The following is a 25422-nucleotide window of genomic DNA, read 5'->3' as shown; positions in this document are numbered from 1 at the left end:
TTTCTCTATCATTTTGTGCATCTATTAATAATACTATGGTAAGTGGGGGCACTCACCATCCACCCACTCAATGTAGTGTTGCTTTGGGCGTCTGCCCTTTCCTCTCTTCCATCTTTCTTTCCTCTTCTTTCTGCCTATGGGTGACTTTACACTCTCGTCTTTCCTTCATTTTTTTATCCTCCTGCTGCCTATGGGTGACTCTACATTTGACAAGCCAAATGGTTTCCTGTACACCAGGAAATCATTTACCATGCTGGGTGGTAACCATATAACCAAACTATGGCACATGGTGGTTTAGTGAGTAATTAAGGGGCTGCAGTCAGATTGAACCTGGGTAGGTTTATATCCATGGGGTGGTTGGGGTTTATTGATCATGTAATGCCACTCAGGGATGAGTGAGGTTGATCACTCTCATCTTAAATGTCAGGACCAACTTGCCTAACCCCAGGCTTCTTCACTCCTCATGGGACAACTTAGGATTAGATGATGGATGGATTAATAATACTGATACAGCATTTCTCTCACTCGTGTACTTTTTCTTCCTTGTTTCTGGATCACACCTCATCCCATCATTTGTGGGATTAAAGGCCAGCATTACAAGCATTCTGTCATTCATTCATCATCCAATCCTATGTTGCCCCATGAGGAATATAGAAGCCCGGGGCTAGGCAAGTTGGTCCTGACATTTAAGACGAGTGACCAGCCTCACTCATCCCTGAGTGGCATTACATGAGCAGTGAACCCCAACCACCCCTTGGATATAAACCTTCACCGGCTCAGTCCGACTGGAGTGCAATAATCACCCACTGAACCACCAGGTGCCAAAATTTGGTTATATGGTTACCACCCGGCATAGTAAATGGTTTCCTGGTGTACAGAAAATCATTTGGCTTGTCAGTGTAGAGTCACCCACAAGCAGGAGAGGAGGAATGAATGAAGGAAAGAAAGACAGAAGAGGGATTGCAGTCACCTGTAGGCAGAAAGATGAGGAAAGAAAGACAGAAGAGGATGGAGGAGAGGAAAGGGCAGACACCCGAGAGCAGCACTACATCAAGTCAGTGGATGGTGAGTGCCCCCACCTACCACAAACATTGTGCTGCATATATATTGTTCTAGTCCACTCATTAGGGTGGAGCTGGGCAGCTGTGGCATCCACTTGGGAGCCAAACCACCTCACATTTTCCTGCACCTCAGTGGGGTGGGGTGGCTGGCAGGCACTGTCAAAGAGTGCTTTACTTGTAGGATGGCTCTACAAAGGCAGGTGCTTGCATGTGGTTGGTGGGTCTGCTTGTTGAAATAGTTTAGGGTTAAGTAACATCATAGTTCACACATGCAATACTTAACTGTAACCCCCCCCCCCCTTTTTCTTTCAAATTAACCCTTCTAAGATTGGAAAGACATGCAGTTTCCCAGGTGCTTGGTGTTTTGGTTTTGCTTGCCTCCCCCACCTTGTCTATCCTTCTTGCTTGTCCCCCCTGCCTCTTCTGGCAGGCATCAACATGTTTGACATATGATATTCAACAGTCATTAAATTACTGACCCAATGTGTCATATCCCTTTCCAAATTTGCCAGACACATTATGGTACTGTACAACTCATCATGGTTCATATCATTTCGTTCATACGATTTATAAACTCCACCATGCTTGCATGCATCAGCCTTGGTTGCCCAGTGGCAGCTTCCCACATTACTCAGTCTCTGACAGCCTTCCTATTCAGTCCCTTAGTCCTGAACCACACTCCATGACCTCATTCCAGTTTTTTGTCAGTGTGCCTCTTGCAACCCTGCTCCTGATGTTCACACTTATCCTCCATCCTCTCAACATGCCCAAACTGTCTCAATCTACCCTTCCTCATCAGCGCCCAATACATTCCAGGCCCATCCTTGCTCTCAACTCTTCAGTCACTCCTCCCCAGGCCTTGCATTCAGCTATGCACTACACATTAATCATTGTCATTTTTATATGTCTGAACCTATAAATATCCTTTTCCTTCACTGCCCAGGTCTCAAAACCAAACAGCATTACAGTACTAACACATGCTGCATAAAAAGATCCCTTTGCAGAAAGGGAGAGCCCTCTCAATGTCAGGAGAGACAACAGCTCCCTGAACTTTCTCCACACACTCCTTACCTTAGCCTCACCTCCAGCACAAGTGTCCCCCAAATAACAAAACTCCTCCACACACTCAAGAAACTGCAGCAAGATCAATCCATTCACCGAGCACACGATATCACCATAAATTCACAGCCTACCTCTATTACCACTACACCTTTTATGTACCCTTTATCATACATACTGGATAAGGTGAGGTAACTTCCCACACCCTTGTGGCAAACTACACATGGCCACACTCCCTCTGCTTAGACAGCACCACCACCAGTCCCAGACATCTTTTCCATTTTATCGGCATGGCATCTGTACATATATGGCATTGTACAGGACACTAAAAAATTAAAATAAATTACAGTATTGTAGGAAAAAAATATTGACTTTAAGTGGTGTTGCAGCAGGGGAAGTATTTAACACAATGCCAAGCAGAACTAGACTAACCACTTGTCAGTCAGTTGGCTACATCTACCGTATATACTAAACCTTACTGAGTATAGGTCCTTTAAGAAGTCCAACAGGAGGTTTGTTATAAAGCCTACTTGAATTTCATTTTTTGTAGTACAAGATTATTTTATTCCTTTGGTACTGAATGGTTTAGCAACGGATATGAGAAACCCCAACCGCTTGAAAAGTATTTTACCATATACAGTAATACATCCTCAATTTGAGAAGAGCAAATCGACTGGTTCTGGTATAACACACTAATCATAGACACCCCCTGCTCGTACCTTAGGAGCTGAGCAAAGAATATGTACCGGGTATGAATGGAATCATCTTTGTTTTGAAAGTAATACCATGGGAAGGGTCTACTGAGGAAGCTGGTATGTTAAAATGTTGTACAGTTATATAGAGTACATACAGTTGGCAACAGAAATGTTATAAACAACTACTGGAGTTTGATAAGTGAATTCCAGACATTATTGCTGCTACACTTCACACCTTCCACTATACATCTGTCATGTACTACATTGCACTTTTTGGTTACATTCATATTCATTCTACCAATTTAGAATTAACCTTGAGAAGGCTGGCTGATCTCAACAAAAATTACTGAATGGTAGCCAGGATACAGTGTAATCAGTGTGCTGCAACCACCCTTTACAGGTGGGGCACTTCCCTTCCCTTGGCTTAATAATTAAGTTAATAATTATTAATGTAATAGATAGTTTGAATGTGTCCAACAGATAGCAGGAACAGAATTTCTGCATTAACTGTTCTTTTCCGGTTATTAGGTACACAGTTTATATGGAAAAAAATGTAATATCCACCTGCTGTTCATGAGGTGATGGTGGTGGTAGAGAAACCAGAGAAATAATTGGCAAGGTTGCTAATGGGCTTGCTGGGGTTTTATGCATTTTGAGGGTCTGAATGGGAACTCTGGCAATGCTGATTTCATTAATGTATAAAAATGGTGTGTTTTATCACCTCCCTAGAAAAACGGCAGTGGACCAATACCTCATCCAAGACATGGTGATGGAGTTCTCAAAAGCTCCCCTGATACACTACATTCATTCTACGTAAGTGCTGTACATCCATACCTATTCCTTAGATGGTAAGTAATACATCAGCAGTAATAAAAGTACCGTTGTTCATGCCACATAGTCAACCATTTACCGATCATCAACCTTTCACTGCTACCCACTGGTTGAAAAATCTATGCAGTGAATATGAAATACTCTGCATACAAGTAAGTTATGGTACTGAAACTGATGTATGGTAATCTTTTTTCTCATTTGCTTTCAAGTGTGCCATAAGGTTACAGGTACAGGCACAACCAGTTTACCTTATGCCAAACGAGAATCCCCAAGTAATAATGTAATAAACACTGATTATTACATGTCTACACAACTTCATGAGGGATTTAAGAGGAATGGCTGATAGAATGATTTCAGGCATACTGTTTCCTCTACGCCTTGGTTTCAGGCAGTACTTCCACCCCCAAAACATGACAAGAACATTCTTCACTAACTTAAAAGCACAGTAAAATGATAGTTCTTATTCAATATCAGGGAGCTTTATAATGAGTTACTATATGTCATTCTGTATATCAACCACTATTCTGTAACTGCTGTCAGTGTCTGGCACCTGATTATTTTCTAGTTGTACACAAATCTTAAATCAGTATTTCCAACCAGGGGATATTTGACTATTTGTACTTCTGTGGCATATGTTGTCTATTTATTTTATATTAACATTTGTAAGATGCTTTGCTTTGCTTTGATAGTTTTGTGGTGAAATATAAATGTGCTCTACATTTTGGTATTTATTGGCTCTCCTTGACAACCATAATACATGTAGACTGTGATTCTTCAACATGAGGAAGTAAAAGAATGCAAAATTACTATTACTCTGTATTAACTTAATCTAATGCACTTAGCAATAATCCTGGCTGGTAAACTTCATAAACTAAACTGCCCAGAAGCAAATGAGACACTGACAAACATGCCACGTTAATAGTATATAATATACTCTAAAATAAACTGCTCCAATATTCCTTTAGAAACTGACAATATAGCTGAATTAAAACTATGCTCTTGGGAAATTGTTGTTGCAAAAATATTTTGAGCAGATATAAAATTTAATTAACAAATGGAATGTATGGCATGTGTATAATGCCAAACTTATCATTAACACAGATCATAGTACCTATAAATGGTATATATATATATATATATAGTAAAAAATTCCATACTATCAAAGATACATACACACACACACACACACACACTGTATATATATGGCAAAACTGTAGCATGACACTCACAACTTCCACTTATACCCTCTAGAAATAATTCGCTATTTTATAAAAAATGACAATATGGTCACATCATGTGATATTATATAAGCTGTTTTTTCCACTTCAAGTGTTTACATAAAAGAATATTACAATTTTTCACAAACTCTATCACACTATGATTAATCTACCTATAAATTGCAATACATAAAACAAAATACCAAATTATTTAGTGCTTTAGTAAAGCACTTCAAGTTATAACAAGGTCGTGTATTTAATATACTCAACAAACATGAAATTGTGTTTATATTCTCAGTAGCTACTGTGTACAGTACATTTTTTCCCCAGGTCTGGACTACTGCCATTTACTGGTCTGCAATGGCATGGCAGTATATTTCAAATCTTAGCTATATAGTGATCCCTTGGTTATGGTGGTTTGTTGCTGGCTATCGCTGTGAGATGAAAATCTGCATTCCTGCCGTCATCACACATTTTTTTACTCAAAACCCGTCACTATCATGCACCTGCGCTGATTTCTGCCGACAATGATGGCAGCGTCAGTGGTTTCTGATGGCTTTGAGGAATTCAAAGATGGGGCCCTACTTGTTGGGGTAATTGTGGTGGAGACCACTAACTCTCCACCCCCTAGCCTCAGAACCCCTTACCTCAAGCCTATCTCAGGTATCTCTACAGTACAGGTCTTTTCCTTACTCTGCTTGGCTGTCTTTATCATGTTAACCTAACTGCCTTCCTACAGGTTCTATATTTTTGTTATAGTGCAATTGCCTTATCATGCACCAGGTTCAGCACCAATTATGCATAACAATCAAGGGATCAGTGTACTGTATACAAAAAGGTAATTATCATTCCTACAGTGTGAACCTTCAAATAACAGTTATCCTAAAAAGCTTTCTGCAACTCAGAAAATCTTCATAAACAAAGAAAACAAACAAATATGTGTGGAATTTATGGGTACACTACCCAGACAAAAAAGAACAGGTGTACAGTAGTTACCCAAAGAAAATTAGGATAACAATGGCCTTACTCTACATCAGGGTAGGGTAGGACGCCCCTGTTGTGCCGCTTCACCTCCCTCTCAGCCACCAGGGAATTTATATAAGATTTTACTTTACTTTCAAACTCTGCAGGAACCTAGAAAAGAATGACACGTTGGTTAACACCTTATGGCGTACCAATTACAATTCATAATTACCACATCTATATCTGCAATTTTCATATATCAAAGGACATAATTTATACCAAAAGGTGTTATGTTGCTGCTGTACTGTATGTGGTTTTCATATTTTAAAGGGCTGGTACTTATTATCTTGTAAGAATAGGTACTGACATATGCAGTAAACTGGTAGTACTAACTCCACTCACCTTTACAATCACATACTGGGTGTCAGTCCCTGGCTCCAGTTTGATGTTTGGCCTCTTTCGTTTTTGTCCTACAGAGACTGTCGATGCTAACAGCTGGACCTGAATGGTTTGTTGAAATTTAGATTTTTTTGTTTCCTTTATTATTATTAATTTGTTAAAAGCACTCATCTTAAATGTCACAACCAAACTGCCTATAGTCTCACCAATCTAAAACCAAGGTTTGGGTGGGGTCTGGCGCTGGGTGCAGCCATGCCATACTTCCTAAACGAGCGATGAGTAGATTCTGTTATATATGTAATAGGCATCACAGATAGGTACACACATATTAATACTGACGTATTAGTAAGTATTCTAGCATATCAAAGGAAGGTAAACTTGTAATGGATATGGCTCTTGTACATCAATAAAGAAATGTATATCTATCTATAGCCCGACGCCCTAATCCCGCAAAGGGTCGCCGCAGACAAAACGCCTCCAAGTCGCTCTGTCATCTACGATTTGACTACCCTCCCCCCAACTCACCCCCCCCCCCTCCCTCATATACCTCTCAACTCCATCCCTCCACCTCACCTACATATACCCTCTTAGTCAGTCTTTCATTCTCCATTCTCTTCACATGTCCAAACCACCTCAGTGTATTTCTCCTAATCTTGTCAACCACATCCACATCCACCACACAGAGTTCCTTCACTTCTTCATTCGTCAACCTGTCCCTCCATGTCACTCCACATGCTCCTCTCAAGTAACTCATTTCCACTGCTCTCACTCTTGACTTGTTCCCCTCTTGCAAGGTCCATGCCTCGCTTCCATACGTCAGGGTAGGGATCACAATACTATCATGCAGTGACTTCTTAACTTCCATACTCACCTCCCTATTTCTCATCACTGCTTTCAGTGTACCAACAACCTTCCTTCCCTGCTGTACCCTTTCACGCGCTTCATCCCCCAAAGTTCCATCCTTACTCATCACACTACCCAAGTACTTGAATGCACTCACATTCTCCATATCCTCACCATCCAACCTCACTGCACACTCTGTGACTTCATTCCTCTCAAACACCATAACTTTACTTTGTTTACATTAACTTTCAGATTCCTCCTCCTACACACTGTCCCAAATTCATTCACCAAACCTTGCAACTCCCATTCATCTTCACTCAACAGTACTGTATCATCAGCAAACAGCAACACCGGAAGCTTCCAAATCTCACCCTCATTCATTAGAGCCACCCCCACATCCACTGCCCTACCCTGCACCTCCTTTACAACCCCATCCATGTATATATTAAACAGCCATGGAGACATCACACAACCCTGTTTCAGTCCCACATTGAGATCAAAGAACTCACTCAGCTCACCATCCACTTGCACCGTAACCCTAGCTCCCTCGTACATACTCTTCACAGCACTCAACAATTTTCCCTCCACTCCATATATTCTTAATACCTTCCACATACCTTGCCTATCTATTCTGTCATAAGCTTTCTCCAAGTCCATGAAGGCAGCATACACTTTCCTTCCCTTCTCTAGATACTTCTCCACTAAACATCTTAGAACAAATATCTGATCTACACACCCTTTTCCCTTCCTAAATCCCCCTTGTTCTTCTCCAACTAGCTCCTCTGTCATATGCCTAGCCCTATCAATGAGTATTCTACCATATATTTTACCAGTCACACTAAGTAGGCAAATACCCCTATGGTTACCACATACTTCTCTCTCTCCTTTTCCTTTGTATAAAGGAACAATTATACCTGATTTCCAGTCCTCTGGAACCCTTCCCTCTTCCCAAGCCAATCTACACAACTTCCATATCCACTCCACAACAATCTCACCCCCATACCTAAGCATTTCACCACACACTCCATCAATTCCTGGGGCCTTTCCCAACTTAATATTCTTCATCGCTTCCACTACTTCCTCCCTCCTCTCATCTCTTCTTCTCCCAGCCATTCCCCAACCACTTATACTCGCACTGCTCTCACTCTCCACATTCAACAAATCCTCAAAGTGCTCCTTCCATCTCCTCAGTTTCTCTCTCTTCTCCACCAACAATCTATTATTCCTATCTTTCACTCCCCTACTATTTCCCCTTTCACACTGCCTTACTTTCTTTACCTCCTTCCAAAACAATTTCTTACTCTCCCTCCATTTCACACTCAGATTCCTCCCAAACTCCTCATCCACTTTCTTTTTACTCTCCTTCACCAGTCTCTTAACCTCCCTTCTCCTGCTCACATATACCTCTCTCTTCTCTCTCTCTCATCTTCTCCCCTACCTCTACTCGCTAACCATTCACTATATGCCTTCTTCTTTTGTTCCACAGCTCGTTTCACCTCATCATTTCACCATGCTGTCCCTTGCACACCCTTGCATCTCCTCCTCACTCCACAAACCGTCTCACACGCTGCGCCTATCTCTTCAGTGAATATCTTACATACGTCTTCCACCCCTTCCATCTGCTCTAGCTCATACCATCCCAGTCTTTCTTCCACTATGCTCTTATACTCTGTCATTTTCTCACTATCTTGCAATTTCTCCACTCTTCTCACAGGAGTTGCTTCCTCCTGTCTTCCCCTTCGTCTCCTCAACCACTTTCTTTGCAGCTCTACCTTGGCCATCACTAAGTGATGGTCCGAGACTCCATTCCCCCACCCTCTCCACACTCTTGCATCCAACACTTGTCTTCTCATTCGCTCATCCACACACACGTAGTCTATCATTGCCTTTCGTTCAACAAGTTCACCATCCATCCTCCTCATTACTCTCCATGTATACCGGTGGATCATTTTATGCCGAAAGTAGGTGTTGGCTATTGCCAACCCCTTACAAGCACAGATGTCCACCAAAGCAATTCCATTCCCATCTACGTCAGCTGGCACACCCCACTGACCAACCACTCCATCCACTCGTATATTCCCAACTTTGCCATTCATGTCTCCAATCAACAGCACTCTCTCGCTCCTCTCAAACTTGTCCATACACGCTTCTACACTCGCCCAAAACTCATCTTTCACTCTTGCCACTCGACCCTCTGTCGGGGCATACACACATACAATCGCCCACGCTTGTATACCTACTTTCATCCTCACCCATACAATCCTTGCACCCACTGTTCCATACTCTCTTATATTCTCCTTCCACTTCTTGCTTATCATCAGACATACTCCCTCTCTTGCCCTCTCATTTTCACTGACTCCCGCACATATACCTAAACCATATTCCCATTCTCTCACCCTTTCACCTTTCCATACATATTTTACAGTGTTGCTGAAAAAAATGTAGTTACTTTTACCGACTTTCATGGTAGTTCTAAGTTGGGTAAGTAATGTAACAATTACGTTTATAATATAATTTGAAGGAATCAGTAGAACATACGCTATTTTCTTAATAGAAATAAATAAGTTAAAACACTCACGAGCGGCAATATCCAGGCCCATACTAGGAATCATAAATTATATGGGAGAGAGAGAATGTGATTTTTAAATTCATTATTTTGGTTATATTTATAACTTAAATTAGTTTGTCTTTACACACACATACATAAACAAACACACACACACACACACATAAGTGGGTGAAGTCATGTCAGGCCAGGTGGCGAGATGTGAGCGGCAAACTCTAGGTGTCAGGTCAGCCACTAGCCAATCAGAGTATAGGAAACAAGGCAACGCTGTACGCCGGGAAATCCCCGGCTGGACTCCACCCAAACCTTGGTTTTAGATTGGTGAGACTATAGCCACTCATGGGGCAAGTCAGGTTTAGATGATGGATGGATGTAGTATTATTTGGAGGTTGCTGCTTTCACCCATCCATTTGATCAAGCAGACCCACTGATCACAGGTAAGTAATCACCACTAAGGAGTTTTCCCACGAGTTCCCTACTTTGTTGATGTGTCTGCATGTGGCATGTGATGTGCAGTGCTCCATTATGTGCTATATTGTGTGGCCCGGTTCAAAAAGCTGGGCATGAGTCACCTGTGATTCCACCCAAACAAATCTACGCTGGGTACAGAGGAGGGATGATGTCCTGCTCTACGCCAAGTTAGGTGAACTCAATCATCTCTCTATGGACACCTCCAGTGGGTGGATGCTGGGAGGGAGCTTGTAGTATGGTGGTGCGATTGAGCTGCTGCTTCTTCACTGCTAGTGTTGGTAGGTCTGGAGGTGGAATATTTGGTGAGTTTGATAATATCTGTGTGGCGATTGCTCTATGTGCCTATGTGTTGTGTGTGTCTGTCGTGTAATGACGGGTGGTGTGTATCGGCACTAAATTACTTTTGAGAGGGTAATGCAGTCATACATCTTTTAACTGTCATTCCACCTTCACCCTACATGTAGGCCAGAGCATGTACTGACACAGAATAATATTCCATGAATCATTTATCATTCAAACAATATTTCTCCTATTTGTAATGGATTTGGTCAACACATCCCTAAGCAAATAATTCATTTTCAACAATTAATGGATAATGATCCCAATATACATGCAAACAAAATAATCACCTTGGTCAGCTTTTCCTCATCACTGCCAGCACGCATGTTGGCTTGCTGGGAGGCAGCGCAGTTTTTGTCCTCATGTCCCATGTCTCTTGAAGGACATTTGCAACACTTTACATCCAGGATTTGTCTGCCAATCTCTTCCCCGGTTGTGCTGGAAGGTTCAATGTACATAATTAGCACTCAAGAAAATGTGGTCAGGGCTAAACAATTGTCTCTTACAGAAGAATACTCAGCTACAAGGATGCTGATACTGCTTAACCTATTTGTCTGGCTGTGCAGATCCACCGACCACACCTAAGCAACTGCTTTAGTGGAGCCATCCTACAAATACAATACATACTGTTCATGCAGTGTGCAGGGATCTGATGCCCACCTGTGGTGGACAGTGCCTCACCCTGGGCTGACCAGGGTCCTTCCCATGGTGAAGTGTACAGAAGCATAAGGAGGTTTGGCTCCCGGATGGATGCTGCAGCTGCTCCACCCAAGCTGCATATCACCACATGTCAAGATCTTTGTTAGTTCCTCAGTCATAAGTGAGAACCCTTAAGTTCCAAGCTCTTCTCCCAACATTTTCCAGCAACTGTTGGAAAGAATTTGCAGATTCTTGCACATGGTTCCAGTTGACATAAAACAACAGCTGTACTATGGTCAACCTCACTATGGAGATTCATCAAGAGAAAGCATACCATCATTCGGTTTTTGTGATCCGAAGGTAAAGTTCAAAGATGCCTCTTCTGCTGAGAATGCATAATCCCCTATGCGTAGATTCCGAGGGAACATTATGGCTCTGAGTCAAAAAAGCTGTGAAATACAGCAACATCCAACAGACAGCCACAACAGTGAAAGTCCAAATTTTTTTGTACAGTATTGGCAATTAAGATATTGTAAGAAACACAGATGAACTAACAAGTTGAATAAAACTGCCTATAAGTGGAACAGTATAAAGTGTCATTATAATACAGGGGTTAAAAAAGCAAATATCACAGCCACTCACTCACTCCTAACTGTAGAGACCCAAAAGAGTTGGACCAAACTGCCAATCACAGCATTACTGCTATGCAAGCTGACCCATATTTGAATGTGGTAGTCTACTGTACACTTCTGAAGTTTGGATTTGGATCTCTTTCTGTGCTATAGAGACTGTCAATCCTAACAGCTAACTTCATCTTTATTACTTAGTTGCTGCTGCTCAACTTGCTCATCAGTTTGAAGACTAAGCAAAATTTAATAATAATAATAAAAAAACTTTGGCCATCAGGATATGCTGACCATGCTCCTTTGCTGACCTTTTCAGTCCAACACAAACAAGAAGAGTAGGCCAGCATACTCTCCCAAAGACTTTTATCTATCTTATGCACTATTCTACAAGCATTTAACATACCACACAATGTACCCCACTATGTCACAAGGGTTGACGCCAACAAGGGCATATAGCCAGAAAACTTTGCCTCTGCTACCTAGTGGTGAACTTGAGGGGAGGCGAGGTGTGGGCTCTGCCACCATAGTTTTGGAGATTGGGATGGGATGGGGCTCAGATCTGTCCCATAGCATAGGTCCTGGGCACTGCAGTTCACAAGCTGCCACTTCTGCCCAAAAAGAGGGGCCTGAAGCTGTGGGTAGCACTCCTGGAGGCTGCCCTGTCAGTAGGTGTACTACAATGGCTGGACAGTTACAGTGCCAGGGCACACTTGGAGGGTGTCCCTGTAGCTGTCCTGGCAGGCAGCCTGGAGGCCACTCACAGTCAATGGCCACAGCTGGTGGGCTAAGGGTGCCAAGCCTCATGCCTGAACTCAGGATTGTGCAGGTGGGCAGGGCCTGTGGTTTGTCTCCTTGTTTATTTTACTGACTTATGACCAAATGTGAAATGAAACAAAAGCAAGCTTGAGGACTTTAAACCTACCAAGAGAAAGCTGCCATTAGGTAACCAAAGGCTGACATATGCAAGCATATTGGAGTCTTTACAAATGATAAACAAATGTTCTCAGGCTGAGAGGGTATTAAATTAATAAAGACTGACTGCCTATCCCAACCACTCACTTGCTCCTCAGTGTGAAGACCAGGGAAAACAGGCGTCGATTAGGGCCACCAACACATGAGGTCAGGCAGGTGAGCTTGACCAGGATGGTGGATGCCATATCCCCAGGTGGTGGAGGATGGAGCGGCACACTCACCACGTGACGCTCATTCATCAGTCGGTACTCACAACCCTCACCCTCCACCTGCACCAAGTGTTCTGCCAGGCTAGGGTCTGTTGCTGCTGAAATAGTTGATAACATTATCAGGTCTAATATTAAGCTAGGTTTAGACAACACAATCAACAAGATCCATCATCATCCAGACCTCCTTTCCCATCCTAGGGCAGGGTGAGGAGTAGCATTGTCCAGACAGCTCAAACTTACCCAATCCAATGGGCTACGCTTCCATTCACTCATCATTCAAGGCCCCGTTCTGTAGCTTAACATAAACGTATGAGAGTAAATCCGGACACTGTCACGTTAAAAATGGGTGCCAAATCCCTGATCATGCACTTCTCCTCACAATATTCATCCAGCCAGCTCGACCTCTCGTCAGTCCCCAAGCCTCACCAACTTCCAAACCTCTCTTCCTCACACACTCATCCATCACATCTCTCCACCTTCTCCTAGGCCTACCTCGCCTCCTCCCTCCTTCATATTCACTCAGATATACCTTTTTCACCACTCTGTTGTTATCCATTCTCTCCACATGACCACACCAACTCAGGACACTCTCTTCGCTTCTGGTGTCCACTGACTTCCTCACTCCACAACTTTCACGAATCACATTATTTCGCATCCTATCCACCCTCTGTACTCTACCTACATTCCTCAGCAGTCCCATTTCCACTGCTCTTACTCTTGACTTTCCATTTTCATGCCACACCATAGTCTCACATCCCTATGTTAAAATTGGCACTAACACTCCATCATGTAAGCCTCATGCAGCTGCAACACTCAAGCCTCTGTTTCTTATCAAGGCCTTCATAACACCAGCTACTTTCCTTCCTTGTGTCACTCTACTTTCCACTCCTTTTGCACATTTTGCTCTCTTTTCTATCACTGTGCCCATGTATTAGAATTCTTACCAACTTGAAACAGACTTTCACACAAACACAATGCTCTTCAAGATCCTTCATTGTTCACCTTGCAGCAAATTGCCATGTGCACTAAACACACATTCACTCAAGTGCATGTATCTTCATGACTAAGTGACGTGGCATGATGTGGCTAGTGTTAGACCAAAGCTCAAAGCCGCCACAACACAGCACTCCAGTCATGAGCTTGTTTGTCGGGTGCACTGTTGAAGTTTGGTTTCTTTTTGGACAGACCCTGTACTTATTCAATACAGAACATGAGAAGAAACAAAAGACAGGGATATATGGTAATAACTTAGACATACAGAGAAGCCATCTGCAGCAAGGTCAACTCCAGGATATGACACACTGCCAATCTGACATCATAAGCCAGGTTACAGTACTATAATGTTCACTGAATATTAAACATTACAAAAGGCCATAAACATAAGAAATTTGAAGTAAATGACATCTGTCTTCAGCAAGAATTCCAGGTTAAGAGTATGGCTGCCAGGATATTGTCTGGGTAACGACATGTGGATTTCGTCCCCCCCACCCCCCAGGGAAATTAATTAAATTCAGTCATTTGCTGTGATGGAATATGACACATGACAGATAATGTGTCAATGGATACCTGAGAGATCCCTGGCCTCAATGGGTTAAAGACTGAACCAGAAATAGAACAAATAAAAAAGTACTGAAGAACTAAGCTAAGGTACCTTTCCCACTTTTACAGTTGTAGCAGCGCCTGACTGGGTCCAACCTGAAGCGGCTGTCCTTGAAAACCGGTGTTATAAAGATGGATGCATTTGTGGTCCACTGGTTCACCATTACATTGACCGGCACAGCCACGTTGGGACACAAGTACAGCTTACGCTGCATCTGGCTGAAGCACCACTGCCGGAACCAAAGACAACTGATCAGGCCAACCACATACCTGTCTATGGGCCATATGTTCCCTGGCACCTCTTCCTGTGATTTATTTTGCATACTGCACATGATTTTGTAAATTACCTGTAAGGCTTCATGGCACCTACTCCTTAATGATTTCTTTTTCATACAACACAAGACCTTCTGTTACCTACAAGACTTCATAGCACCTCTTTCTCAGTGACTCAGTCTGCAGGAGCCTTGACAGGGTGTAATCATGTGAAACCACATACCACCACACCCTGGGAAATGTTCACACAGGGTGGGACAACCACAGCCAGAACTCATAACAAACACCCTACCCACCTGACCACCAGCAACTCCTCTCTCTCCATACCTTCCCCTGTATGGTGTCTCCTACACTAAATACTGGCAATGTAGCAGGTGTACATGACGCACATCTAAATTGAAAAAATATCTACAAAACAAGAGCTTTCCACAGTCTACTACCAGATGGTACTCTGCTCCATCCCTGGCACTGTACATGTGGGTAGGCCTGTAAGCTAGCAAATTTTTCCTGCAGCATATCAGGAATTTAAGAATACAGCTATTTTGTTTGCCAGTGACAGCAATATGCCAACATAAAATGTACCGTGATGCAGCCTAAACAGTGACAAATGCCAATGTGTATATCCTCTGCAAAAAGTAATCCTACAGTATTAACTAGGGCACTTATGCCTTGTGAATATACCGTATGTCCTTTTGGTGACTGACATTATTTCTAACAGGGAATCACTTAGATATTGTGGCACATGCAATAAGCTTCATCTGGATCCTAACCTTATTTCTGTCCCTATTGTCTACAGGCACAGAGACAGTGAAGTTATATCGTCCAGGCCACGGCTGCAGCGATGGTGGTTGTGCTGGTGGCAGGGTGGTGGTGCTGCTGCTGTCAGCCACCAGGGTGCTGGGCCCCCCCTCCACCACCCCCACCTGCAGCTGATCCAGAGCTTCAGGCACAATCAGCTCACCCGAACCATCAGGTATCTGGCCACACAAATGATAGTCCGTGGTTACTTCTGATGTATGGAGGCAATATGTAATTAAGTGAAACAGGCTTCTGCTTCCTGAACATATCTATTACCTGTGAATATCACATAATCAGCTCTCACCTGACCCAGTGGGCCAAGGAATGTCACTATACTCTTGCAATATGAAAATTTTGTCAGGTTCAGGAAAAACTAAACTCAGGGGGTTAGGCAGTCTTAACCTACTTCAATAAGGCAGGCCACCTAAGCTATCACACCTACCAGCAGCAACAGTAAACTGAAAAGAACATAACCTGAATTCAAGGAGATAAAAGTCTAAGATGTGTGCATGTAAAATGTTCCTTTGGTGAAACATGCATGTTTTAAAATTCAGTTAGTAATAAAAAACACACACACACAAAAATCCCATTCCTTTCAATAATTCTGTTTACTTATTTCATGTTATGTGTTGGGTATCATTACTAATTACTTTTTATTCATTTGCTCTTCCTGTTCTTATATATATATATATATATATATATATATATATATATATATATATATATATACACACACACACACACACACACACACCCTGCCCTAGGGTGGGAAAGGAGGTCCGGATGATATATATAGATAGATACATATAGATATAATAAAGGCACTTTTTCTCCACTTTCCGGCCAAAGAAAAATGGGGAAACTGAAAAAGGGCAAAATATCCCCCCCCCCCAGATCTCTAACGGGGTGCTGGGACAACCAAACCAACGAGCACATTGACGGCAAATACGGAATCAGTAATCAACAACAGCAAATAAAATACACATGTAATTTCATTCATAATACTCATTATTTACACATCCCACAAATTAATAAACTTAACCACATTCACTTAAAAGGTTATGGCATTTACGGCTTATTTACTTAACACTAAAATGCTCATCTGTGAGAACTTACATTTTTATGAGTTCATATGTCATTTTTTTGGGTATTTTGAGACTGCAAAAGAAGTTATGGAGGAGCTGCTCTTTGCTGCCATGGCCCCCATTCTCGTCGGTCAAGGAAGCTCCCTAAAAACTTTTCCCCGAGTGAATTATTGCACCTTATATAGATCTTGTTAAATGAATCCTTCGAATATCGCCAAAATCTGCATAATTAACGTTAAAAAATACATTAACCAACCATATCAAAAAATAAATTCCTAATGAAAAGATGTTTGGGAGCTTCCTTACTTGACCAGAATCAAAGCCCCATATGTCAAACTTTCGGCACCTTACTGAAAAGAATTAAAAAGGATGGGGCATTTAGATTAGCAGTTACGTTTTACTTAAACCGAACGTTACATTAAAAATATACGAAAATAGTGTATTATGCCACAAAATTAAATTTTTACGATGCACGAACGTAATAACACAGCCTACGCGATGAAGACAAGGGACTGCCAACTTTCACACCCCGTAAATGTGACTATGTCGTTCACGAAACATTATTCACGCTCACTTACTAATTCCAAAAGGATCATTTTAAAATTCCTATTGTCTCCACTTTTTATAAACTCTCCACCGTTCACTTATTCACAGGCTTTGCTCCGTCAGCTGTATACGGACAACGAAGGGAAGGGCAGCCAGCGAGTCATCCACCTTCCACTCCCACGTACGGTACGCCAATCACCACCGTCGTACCATTACATCTACCATTTTAACGATTTTGAAACACTCTAGGCGGTTACTAAGAATTCCAGAGATATAATAAAATGTATCAATAAAAATATCGTATATATATAAGGTCTGAAGTACCAATATAAGGTGAAATGATGGACGTAAAATATTTCGATATGCAAGATTCTCGTACACTGCCATGCACCTCCACCTCGCAAGTTTGAGCAAGATTCCTGTTCACACCGCTTAATCGCATACAGCTCAAACTCGACGAAGCCAATGGATAATCACAACTGCAACACTCTCAACAATTACAAAGCAAAATGTAATAACAGTAAGTGTATGTGAAAAAAAATGTAAATAATGATATTAGATGGTTTACAGGCGTTAAACCAAGCACGGGCAAGTACACTGTTTATAGCACAGCATCTGGCGCCTACGCTCTCGTATGACACCAACGTTCATATGAAACTTATTACTGGATAGCATTATGTAATCCATCAGCTGCGTAAAACAGTTACGTATATTCTAACAGCTATATTGCTACCAAATAAACTCGCATCCACTGAAAATAGGGACAGACGATAACAATGATAAGATACTGCGCATATGATTAAGAAGTTGTGAATGTTGATTTTAAGAAAGGAAATCGTTTGACAGCCAGAAATTACCACCATTTCAAATACCCTAAGAAATAATTTCCCTAAAGTATTAATATTACCAAAAAGTACAATGTAGAAATATTCCCAGAGTACCAATATTTAAGTACCCCTCAAAGTACTAAAATATTCACAACAGTAGCCCCAATATTCCTTCAAATATCTACCACCTAATATTTCCTTTAGTACCCTCCCAAATATATTCTCTGAAGCGCATCCTACATAATATTCTCATGTATCTTCTAGAAATATTTCCCAAGGTACCCTCAACATGCATTCTCTAAGCACCCTATTGAAATATTAGACAAATTCATGAAAATACATCCTACGGTACTAGTGCGGACTGTAATATCGACCCACTGCCTTAACGATATACGGTACAGCAAGACAGTGAACAATGAATTTTGGAACTTGGTAACATCTGCGAAACCCAACACGCTTTTCAGAAGAATGTGTAAGTTTAATGATTTTTTGACTAAAAAGTGGATTGATACCGCTGGTCGCTACAGCACCTTCTTAAAATAATCACAGTATACTGAACAGTAGCTCTGCAAACCGTACGTGCACCCACCTGCAGATCCTGCATATCATCAGCGTTGTCCACCATGTTCCAGGGTAAAGCCACAAGCTGATTATCATCGGGATTTTGTGACACCTGGTATACAAACTCCCTGGGAACCTCAACCTGGGTCACCACCGCACCCAAGTGCTGCTGTTGATGATGCTGTAGTACTTCTGGCTGTGGCTGTTGCAGCTGCTGGCTGTGGCCATTCTGTGGTGTAGGAGGGTCAGATGGCTCTATCAAAGCGGCAAAGTTGTTGGAGCCAGTGCGAGCCAGAAGTGAGTCATCTCTAAGGAGGGTGTAGTACTCCTCCTGGTCAAACAGAAGTTCAGAATCTTGATCCTGCATCCTGCCGCCTGCTTCCTGCAACGTGATAAATACACAATTAAACGGTATACTGTACACATTAACACATACACGCAAACCTAAAGTAGACCTTAATAATAGGGAGGAGGGGCAACAGCACAACTGAGGTCCAGTCTCTTCTCGTTAACAGAATGTTATCACCTCCTCCCCAACGATTTCTTTAAACACCTTAATATCCTTGTTTGTCATCAATGCAATCAACGCCAGTACTAACAAATACCGTTAAAAGATCACAGTACCGGAGTGCATTAGATGCTAAATATGTCGGTTACTTAGTACTACGTCTGGTGCACACAAGGTTATGACTTTGATCATGCTTTTTCTTAGTTAAAGAAAAAAAAAAAAAACTTCCTAATTATAAATCCAAAACCTAAAACTTGCTCGTTATCTGGCATACATAGTACCGGTAACAGCCACAAACTATTATAAACAATAACATTAAGCCAGCGCCAAATAACAGTATAGTCACAAAGCTTACAACATATCTGTAAAGCATACTGGAGTACCCAGTCAAACACACCTGTCAACCCAAGCCTTACAACGCCAACAAATCATAAATAACCTAATTCAGAACAGACAAGACAAAGTGACGGTGCATCCATCCACAGGTGTCAACCCCAAAGTTACACAATCATTATATTCAAACAAAAAATACACAGAAGCCCCGAAAAACTGACGGATAATATGCAGAGTCGTGTATATACATAGCCTATATTTTAAAACGAACAAATTCGTTAGACCTTGGTCTTTACGTACCGGTATATACAATCAGGAACTTAAAACGCAGAGGCAAAATACTAGGACAGTATCTAAAATGCTTCTAACGGTGGCAACAATAATGTTTACAGGCTTATTTGACGCACACCCGGTGGACTCCAGACTGTTGCCCTTCTGCAGTCCACCAGCCTCCTTTTGGGGCACAGCGAGCTGAGGGGCGTTTGCAGAAGCGGGAAGCTCTGCCACGCACCCTAGCCAGTGACACCGTGATTTTTAACATCTTACCCACAAAGCTCAAGACTGCATAAATGCACTAGAAAAAAAAACAAGTCCCAGAAAGCTGATTCACCATTACATAAAAAAGTATCAAAACAACAATCCCTAATTTATTACAATGTAATATGTAATAACATCGCTGAGGATGTTTAAAAAATCCAAGAGAACGATAAGACGGTTCCCTCTCAATACTCAATAAATCACATACCCGGTATTTAGAAATATCACAGTAATTCACTGTTTGGATGCAAAAGCTCAACTGACAAATATAATCAGTCACTTGCCTACTAACAGTGCCTGGACGCCGACTCGTCCAGGAACAATGCCGGTTCGATTTGGTGCAAGTCCCCGTGTATATCACCAAAATACTAAAACGGGCGCGATCCTGCCGTAGATTATTTATACAAAAACACCACGAAACATGGCCATCATCATCCGCAGAGTTTTATGCAAATCACTACAGAAAAAAAGAATATAATCCGTTAAGGCTGGCGGAATGTTACATACTGAACGGCGGTCATTAACATGTTACGAAGATAAACCAGGTAATTTCCAACTCCCACGAAAAGGCAGATCCTTTTATTTCGACACTGCGCAACGTACAGTAACTTACACAGGAAATTTTCATACACCCACATCACATTAGCTTAAAATATCAGCGTGCAATGCAAAGTTCGAGTTGTAATAAAAGTTCGTCATGAGTCAGCATGTCATGTGATGCCATGTCAATGATAAACAAATGGCAATGTCTGAGGTCAGTCCTCTTGTTGGTTTGACTAGTTTGGACCTCAATATCCACGTATGTTCCTACTGCAAACTATGTACCAATTCGATTTCATAGACGGTGTATTAAACACAAAACAATGCTAACACTTATATTACCAATTAGCTTACACCAACTGAAATACAGTTCTAAAGTTTCCAGCTTTAATATAGTTCAACTCACACTTAGCACAACCACACAAGCCAACAATAATTATAAATATACTAAACAGTGACAATACGAATGTGGCTTATACAGATGCCTGTAAATATACCATATTAACAGCTTAACTAATTTGTAGCAACTCATACGAAATTATAAACTCGAAAACTTTTTAGCGAGGCACCTAAAAAAAAAAAAAAAAAAAGTCTACCATCGTCACAACATTGTATATTATGGCAGTCAACAAATGTAAACTTCTCACATGCACTCGATCACTCCCAAAGTTCTTTTAAGTTTTCTCAAGGTCGACGCTCGTAACACAAGTCATTTTCCTTTTTCGTGTAGTGTATTAATTCCTTCGCGATTATTCTGGCAGTTACACGCCATTTTCCTTAGCGAAACTGTTTGGAGGCGATTTTGCGGAGGGGGGGAAAAGAAATCCACTCAACCGCTTCAAGATCACTGGCGCTAAAAAATATAACCTTGTTCTTCCACGTAACTGCTTGAAGTCACAACCAACCTGTGGATTATAGTAGTAACTCATGTTTGATGGCTGGGCTGGGTGATGGAGGAGGGAAATGCCGTACGCCCTCACACCGCTAAGTCTATATTGCTACTGACCAGACAGGCTCAGGGCCTCAGGCCCAGCCCAGCCGCCACGCGGTCGGGCTGGAGCCGAGTTGCCGAGGGTAAAGATGCACCACAAACCGCATGTACTCACCCCGCACCCCTCCTCCCTCACCCCCTCCCATCAGGATACGATTCGCGTCTCTCCTTGCCACGGTTTCCTGTTCCTCCAACCCCTCCACCCTCTTACTATCTCCCTCTCATCGTTCACTATTTCCCTCCCTCTCAACCACTCACCCTCACACTTCCCTCCATTCCTCCCACTGGTATACGTTCGCAACTTCGCAGGCCTCCCACCACCACAGCACCTCCCCACCCCCTTCTCTCCCTCATTCTAACTCCTTCCCTCTCTCCTCCCCATCTCTTACCTCTCTCCGTCTGTTTTTCCCACTTTTCTTTCCCACTCACATATATCTATCACCTTTCCTTTCTATCACCTCTACCCTTCCATCGTTCTCCATACGCATCCTCCCTCCCTCCCTCCTCAACCCTCCATTTTCTCACTCCCCTTCCCTTGTCTCCCACCGTCTCGAACGGAGAGAGAGAGAGAGAGAGAGAGAGAGTTACCAAATACTTAGTTTCGTTGAAGATCCGATACTGTGTGTGTGTGTGTGTGTGTGTGTGTGTGTGTGTGTGCTATCTCCATGAGTGTCTGCGTGTATGTACGTTTTCTCCCGAGTGGCACAAGCTGGTAACATGTCTGTATGACGTCACACCCCACCCACCCCACCGTCCTCTCTCCCACCCAACCCCACCGTCCCTCCTCTCTCTCTCTCGGCGCTTGACCATCCTGCATGCTACATTACAGTCACAGTGATATGCGTTACGGTAAAATGGTAATATATATTACATTATCACCACAGGCTCCCGACATTACCGCCAAATACTTTCACACTCTTAGTTTCAATAATAAGGCGGTTAGTTTTTTCTTCTCTCTCCGTAGTTTAAAAATCACGGAACTACCTGAACTACGAGCTGTATTAAAAAGTTAATAAAAAAACAACTTACGCAAGCTTAAGCTGGACACACACACACAAATGACGGGAAGGTTACCACATCTCACACACACACACGAATGACGGGAAAGGTACCAGATCTCTCTCTCTCTCTCTCTCTCTCTCACACACACACACACACAAAGCACTGAGATTCACTATGGCACTCCAGACAACGAGAAGACCTAAGCATTTTAAAATTTCGCGCGTCCCGTACAACCGCGTCCGCACCCCAACCCCCACCATCAAAGAGTATGGCGACACACTGGCGGCAAAACAAGTAAACTTATCACACAGGAAGGCGGTGTATGCTGTGTTTGTGACCACTTTACACTTCCGTACTGGTATCATTATCTTACATGGTACTACTGCGTGTCTTATCTGGAGAAAATTATCAAGTCTCCCTCCCTCCCCGCTCCGACACCAACCCTATCTATCTATAGCCCGACGCCCTAATCCCGCAAAGGGTGGCCGCAGACAAAACGCCACCAAGTTGCTGTCACCCACCATTTGACTGCCCTCCGCGCAACTCACTCCCCCTTTCCTCACTATACCTCTCAACTCCATCCCTCCACCTCATCCTCGGTCTACACACATCCATAACTTAAGCCAACAGAGATTGAGTCAAGATATCCACTAGGTTTAATTTACAGTCTGAGCCAATTATATATTCAGAACCTCACTTCCACAACGTAGTAGAAATGTAATATGGCAGGACCAAAGAAATGGTATGGTTGTCCTCAATAGTTCATTTCCTCACATGATAAAACAATTCACGCTGTTATAATTACGTTTTCAACTTGTATTATTTATGGTATATGACATTATTGTAATTCACAGTTTCACACAAGTGTAGATATTTAACAAAGAGAAATTGGCTTTTAAAACAGCGCGGGAATGTGTTGAAGAGTCCGTAGTGTCCTCTGTCGAGATGGAGCTTTTCAGAGGCACACCACTATCCTCCCCTCCCCTCACAATCATGCATCTAGAATATACCAAGGGGTCGGAAGGGTAGAACCAATACAAATGCAGACAGTGATATGGCTAGTATGGTGCAGGGGGAGGAGGAGGCAGCGAGGCACGGTGAAAACACAATACGGTTAACAGTGATATGGTGAACGTTTTATTCACCGTACCCTCCCTCACACTGTACTTTCACTCTTTAACCCTTTCAGCCTGAGTATGTCTTTCATTTCGCTGTAGCTAATAACAAACAATTTATTACAGTGGGATTTCGAATTAAAATATAAACTCCTACAGTAGAAGCCTGAATGAAATAGGGTGTGTGGGTGTGCCCTCAAATGGATTATATGGCCCGTCTCTTTGGGTAAAAAACCTCCCTAGCACCTCTTCCTTGGCGATTTATTTGAGGATATGGCTGGTTAATACTCTTGTGTACGTTATTTATGCAGAGTATGGCGACACTAGAAGGATTTTAACAGAAGAGGGCAGTAACGTGTAATAAGCAAAATAAATCGCTTAGGAAATGGTGTTAGGGAACTTCCTTAACTCACTAGAATACGCATCTTTTTAAACTCTTCACTAAAAGAAATGGCTGAATTACATCTTGAGGCAGTAACAATAAAATAAAAGGCTACTGAGATGATAAGTCAGGTTTGATTTCCGTCTCTCTCCACTAAAGTTTACCCGCTACGTCACCTCACCCTTACCATCTCCATACCCCCATCGCCCCACTCCCCCACCCCAGCTGCTTCACCCTTACCCCTGTTCACCCCGCATATTATTATTATTACTACTACTACTACATTATTATTATTATTATCCGGTTGATATTCGGAAAAAAGAGATTTGGTGAAGAAAGTGCAGTGGGAGAAACAGGATAGTCAGTACAGTTGAACGATGTTGGATATATATATACATGTTATTGTTGTGTTGGCCTTCTCGTTCTCCATCTCAGCTCGCCTCCTCCCCCAAATCCCCCCCACCTGCCTCCACTTACCCCCTAACCCCCACCTTCATCTCGCCCCCCGCCACTTGATAACACGGTCGCGAGGTTATGAAGGGTCTACTGATAGCATAAACAGTGCCCGTGGGTTGACGCTGTGACGGGATAGGTACACAAACACACACACACGGGAAAGGTACGGTTATCACAAACACACACCGACGGGAAAGGTACCTTTTATATCACACACACACACTGAAGGGAAATGTACCGGTATCACAAGAACACATACACAAACATACAAACAACACACCAAAGGGAAAGGTACCTTTTATATCACACACACACATACACACACACATATACTAACGGGAAACGTACCGGCTCTCTCTCTCTCTCTCTCTCTCTCTCTCTCAGGCATACACACACACACACGGTACATTATGAGGACACAGCTATAATTATAACACACACGCATATGAACACAGGCACATACACACAAACACGCACACATACGCAGGAGTTGGGAGGGACGGGAAGCAGAGTTTTAGAAGGAAGAGGGAGAGAAGACAAAAGGAGGAGGAAAGAGGAGAAGGAAGGGAGATGAGGAATGAGAAGAGGGAGAGAGAATGGAAGAGATGAGTAAGGAAAGAGAAAGGAGAAAAAAAGACGAGGAGGTAGAGGAGAAGAGGAGGAAAAGTGAAGGAGGAGTGAAGAGGAGGAAAGGCAGAGATGAGGGTGAAGAAGAGAGAAGGAAAAGAGAAGAAGAGGAAGAGAGGAGAGGATGGAAGATAGAAGGGAAGAGAAGAAATAACGTTTGAAAATGAACAAAGGTAGTGGAGTATTTATCGTGTCCTCGTTACTTTAAGATATCGCTGACAATGACCACACTCACCACCCTCTCTGTCCTTATCTTCGTCCCCCCTCTCTAAAGAGCAGTACCGGTATCGTACACACTATTACATCTTATCGTAAACACACACACTCATCTTATATTGTACACACATTCTCC

General features: G+C 42.5%; 1 protein-coding gene across 5 annotated transcripts in view; it reads right to left on the bottom strand.

The window, feature by feature from the left end:
* Positions 1–2833: 2833 nt before the first annotated feature.
* Positions 2834–25422, bottom strand: part of LOC145406094 (cellular tumor antigen p53-like) — a 95181-nt gene continuing 72592 nt past the window's right edge. For 3 of the 5 annotated variants that reach the window (XM_080277289.1, XM_080277284.1, XM_080277288.1), the window contains exons 2-8: positions 18608–18961; positions 15533–15739; positions 14542–14719; positions 12769–12988; positions 10735–10882; positions 6229–6327; positions 2834–5997 (exon numbers count right to left, since the gene is read on the bottom strand). In XM_080277289.1, the coding sequence (XP_080133415.1) occupies positions 5887–5997; positions 6229–6327; positions 10735–10882; positions 12769–12988; positions 14542–14719; positions 15533–15739; positions 18608–18946 (1302 nt within the window). In that variant the 5' untranslated portion in view covers positions 18947–18961 and the 3' untranslated portion in view covers positions 2834–5886. Of the gene's footprint in view, positions 5998–6228; positions 6328–10734; positions 10883–12768; positions 12989–14541; positions 14720–15532; positions 15740–18607; positions 18962–21402; positions 21476–25422 lie in introns of those variants that run through there. The other 2 variants (XM_080277287.1, XM_080277286.1) reach the window with 2 other exon arrangements.

Source organism: Coenobita brevimanus, chromosome 69 (genome assembly GCF_032717465.1).
Source record: "Coenobita brevimanus isolate Jiangsu-jjx chromosome 69, ASM3271746v2, whole genome shotgun sequence".
In the NCBI taxonomy this organism is placed as follows: Eukaryota; Metazoa; Arthropoda; class Malacostraca; order Decapoda; family Coenobitidae; genus Coenobita; species Coenobita brevimanus.
The sequence above is the reverse complement of the archived record's forward strand: the minus strand, read 5'-3'. Positions and strand labels throughout refer to the sequence as shown.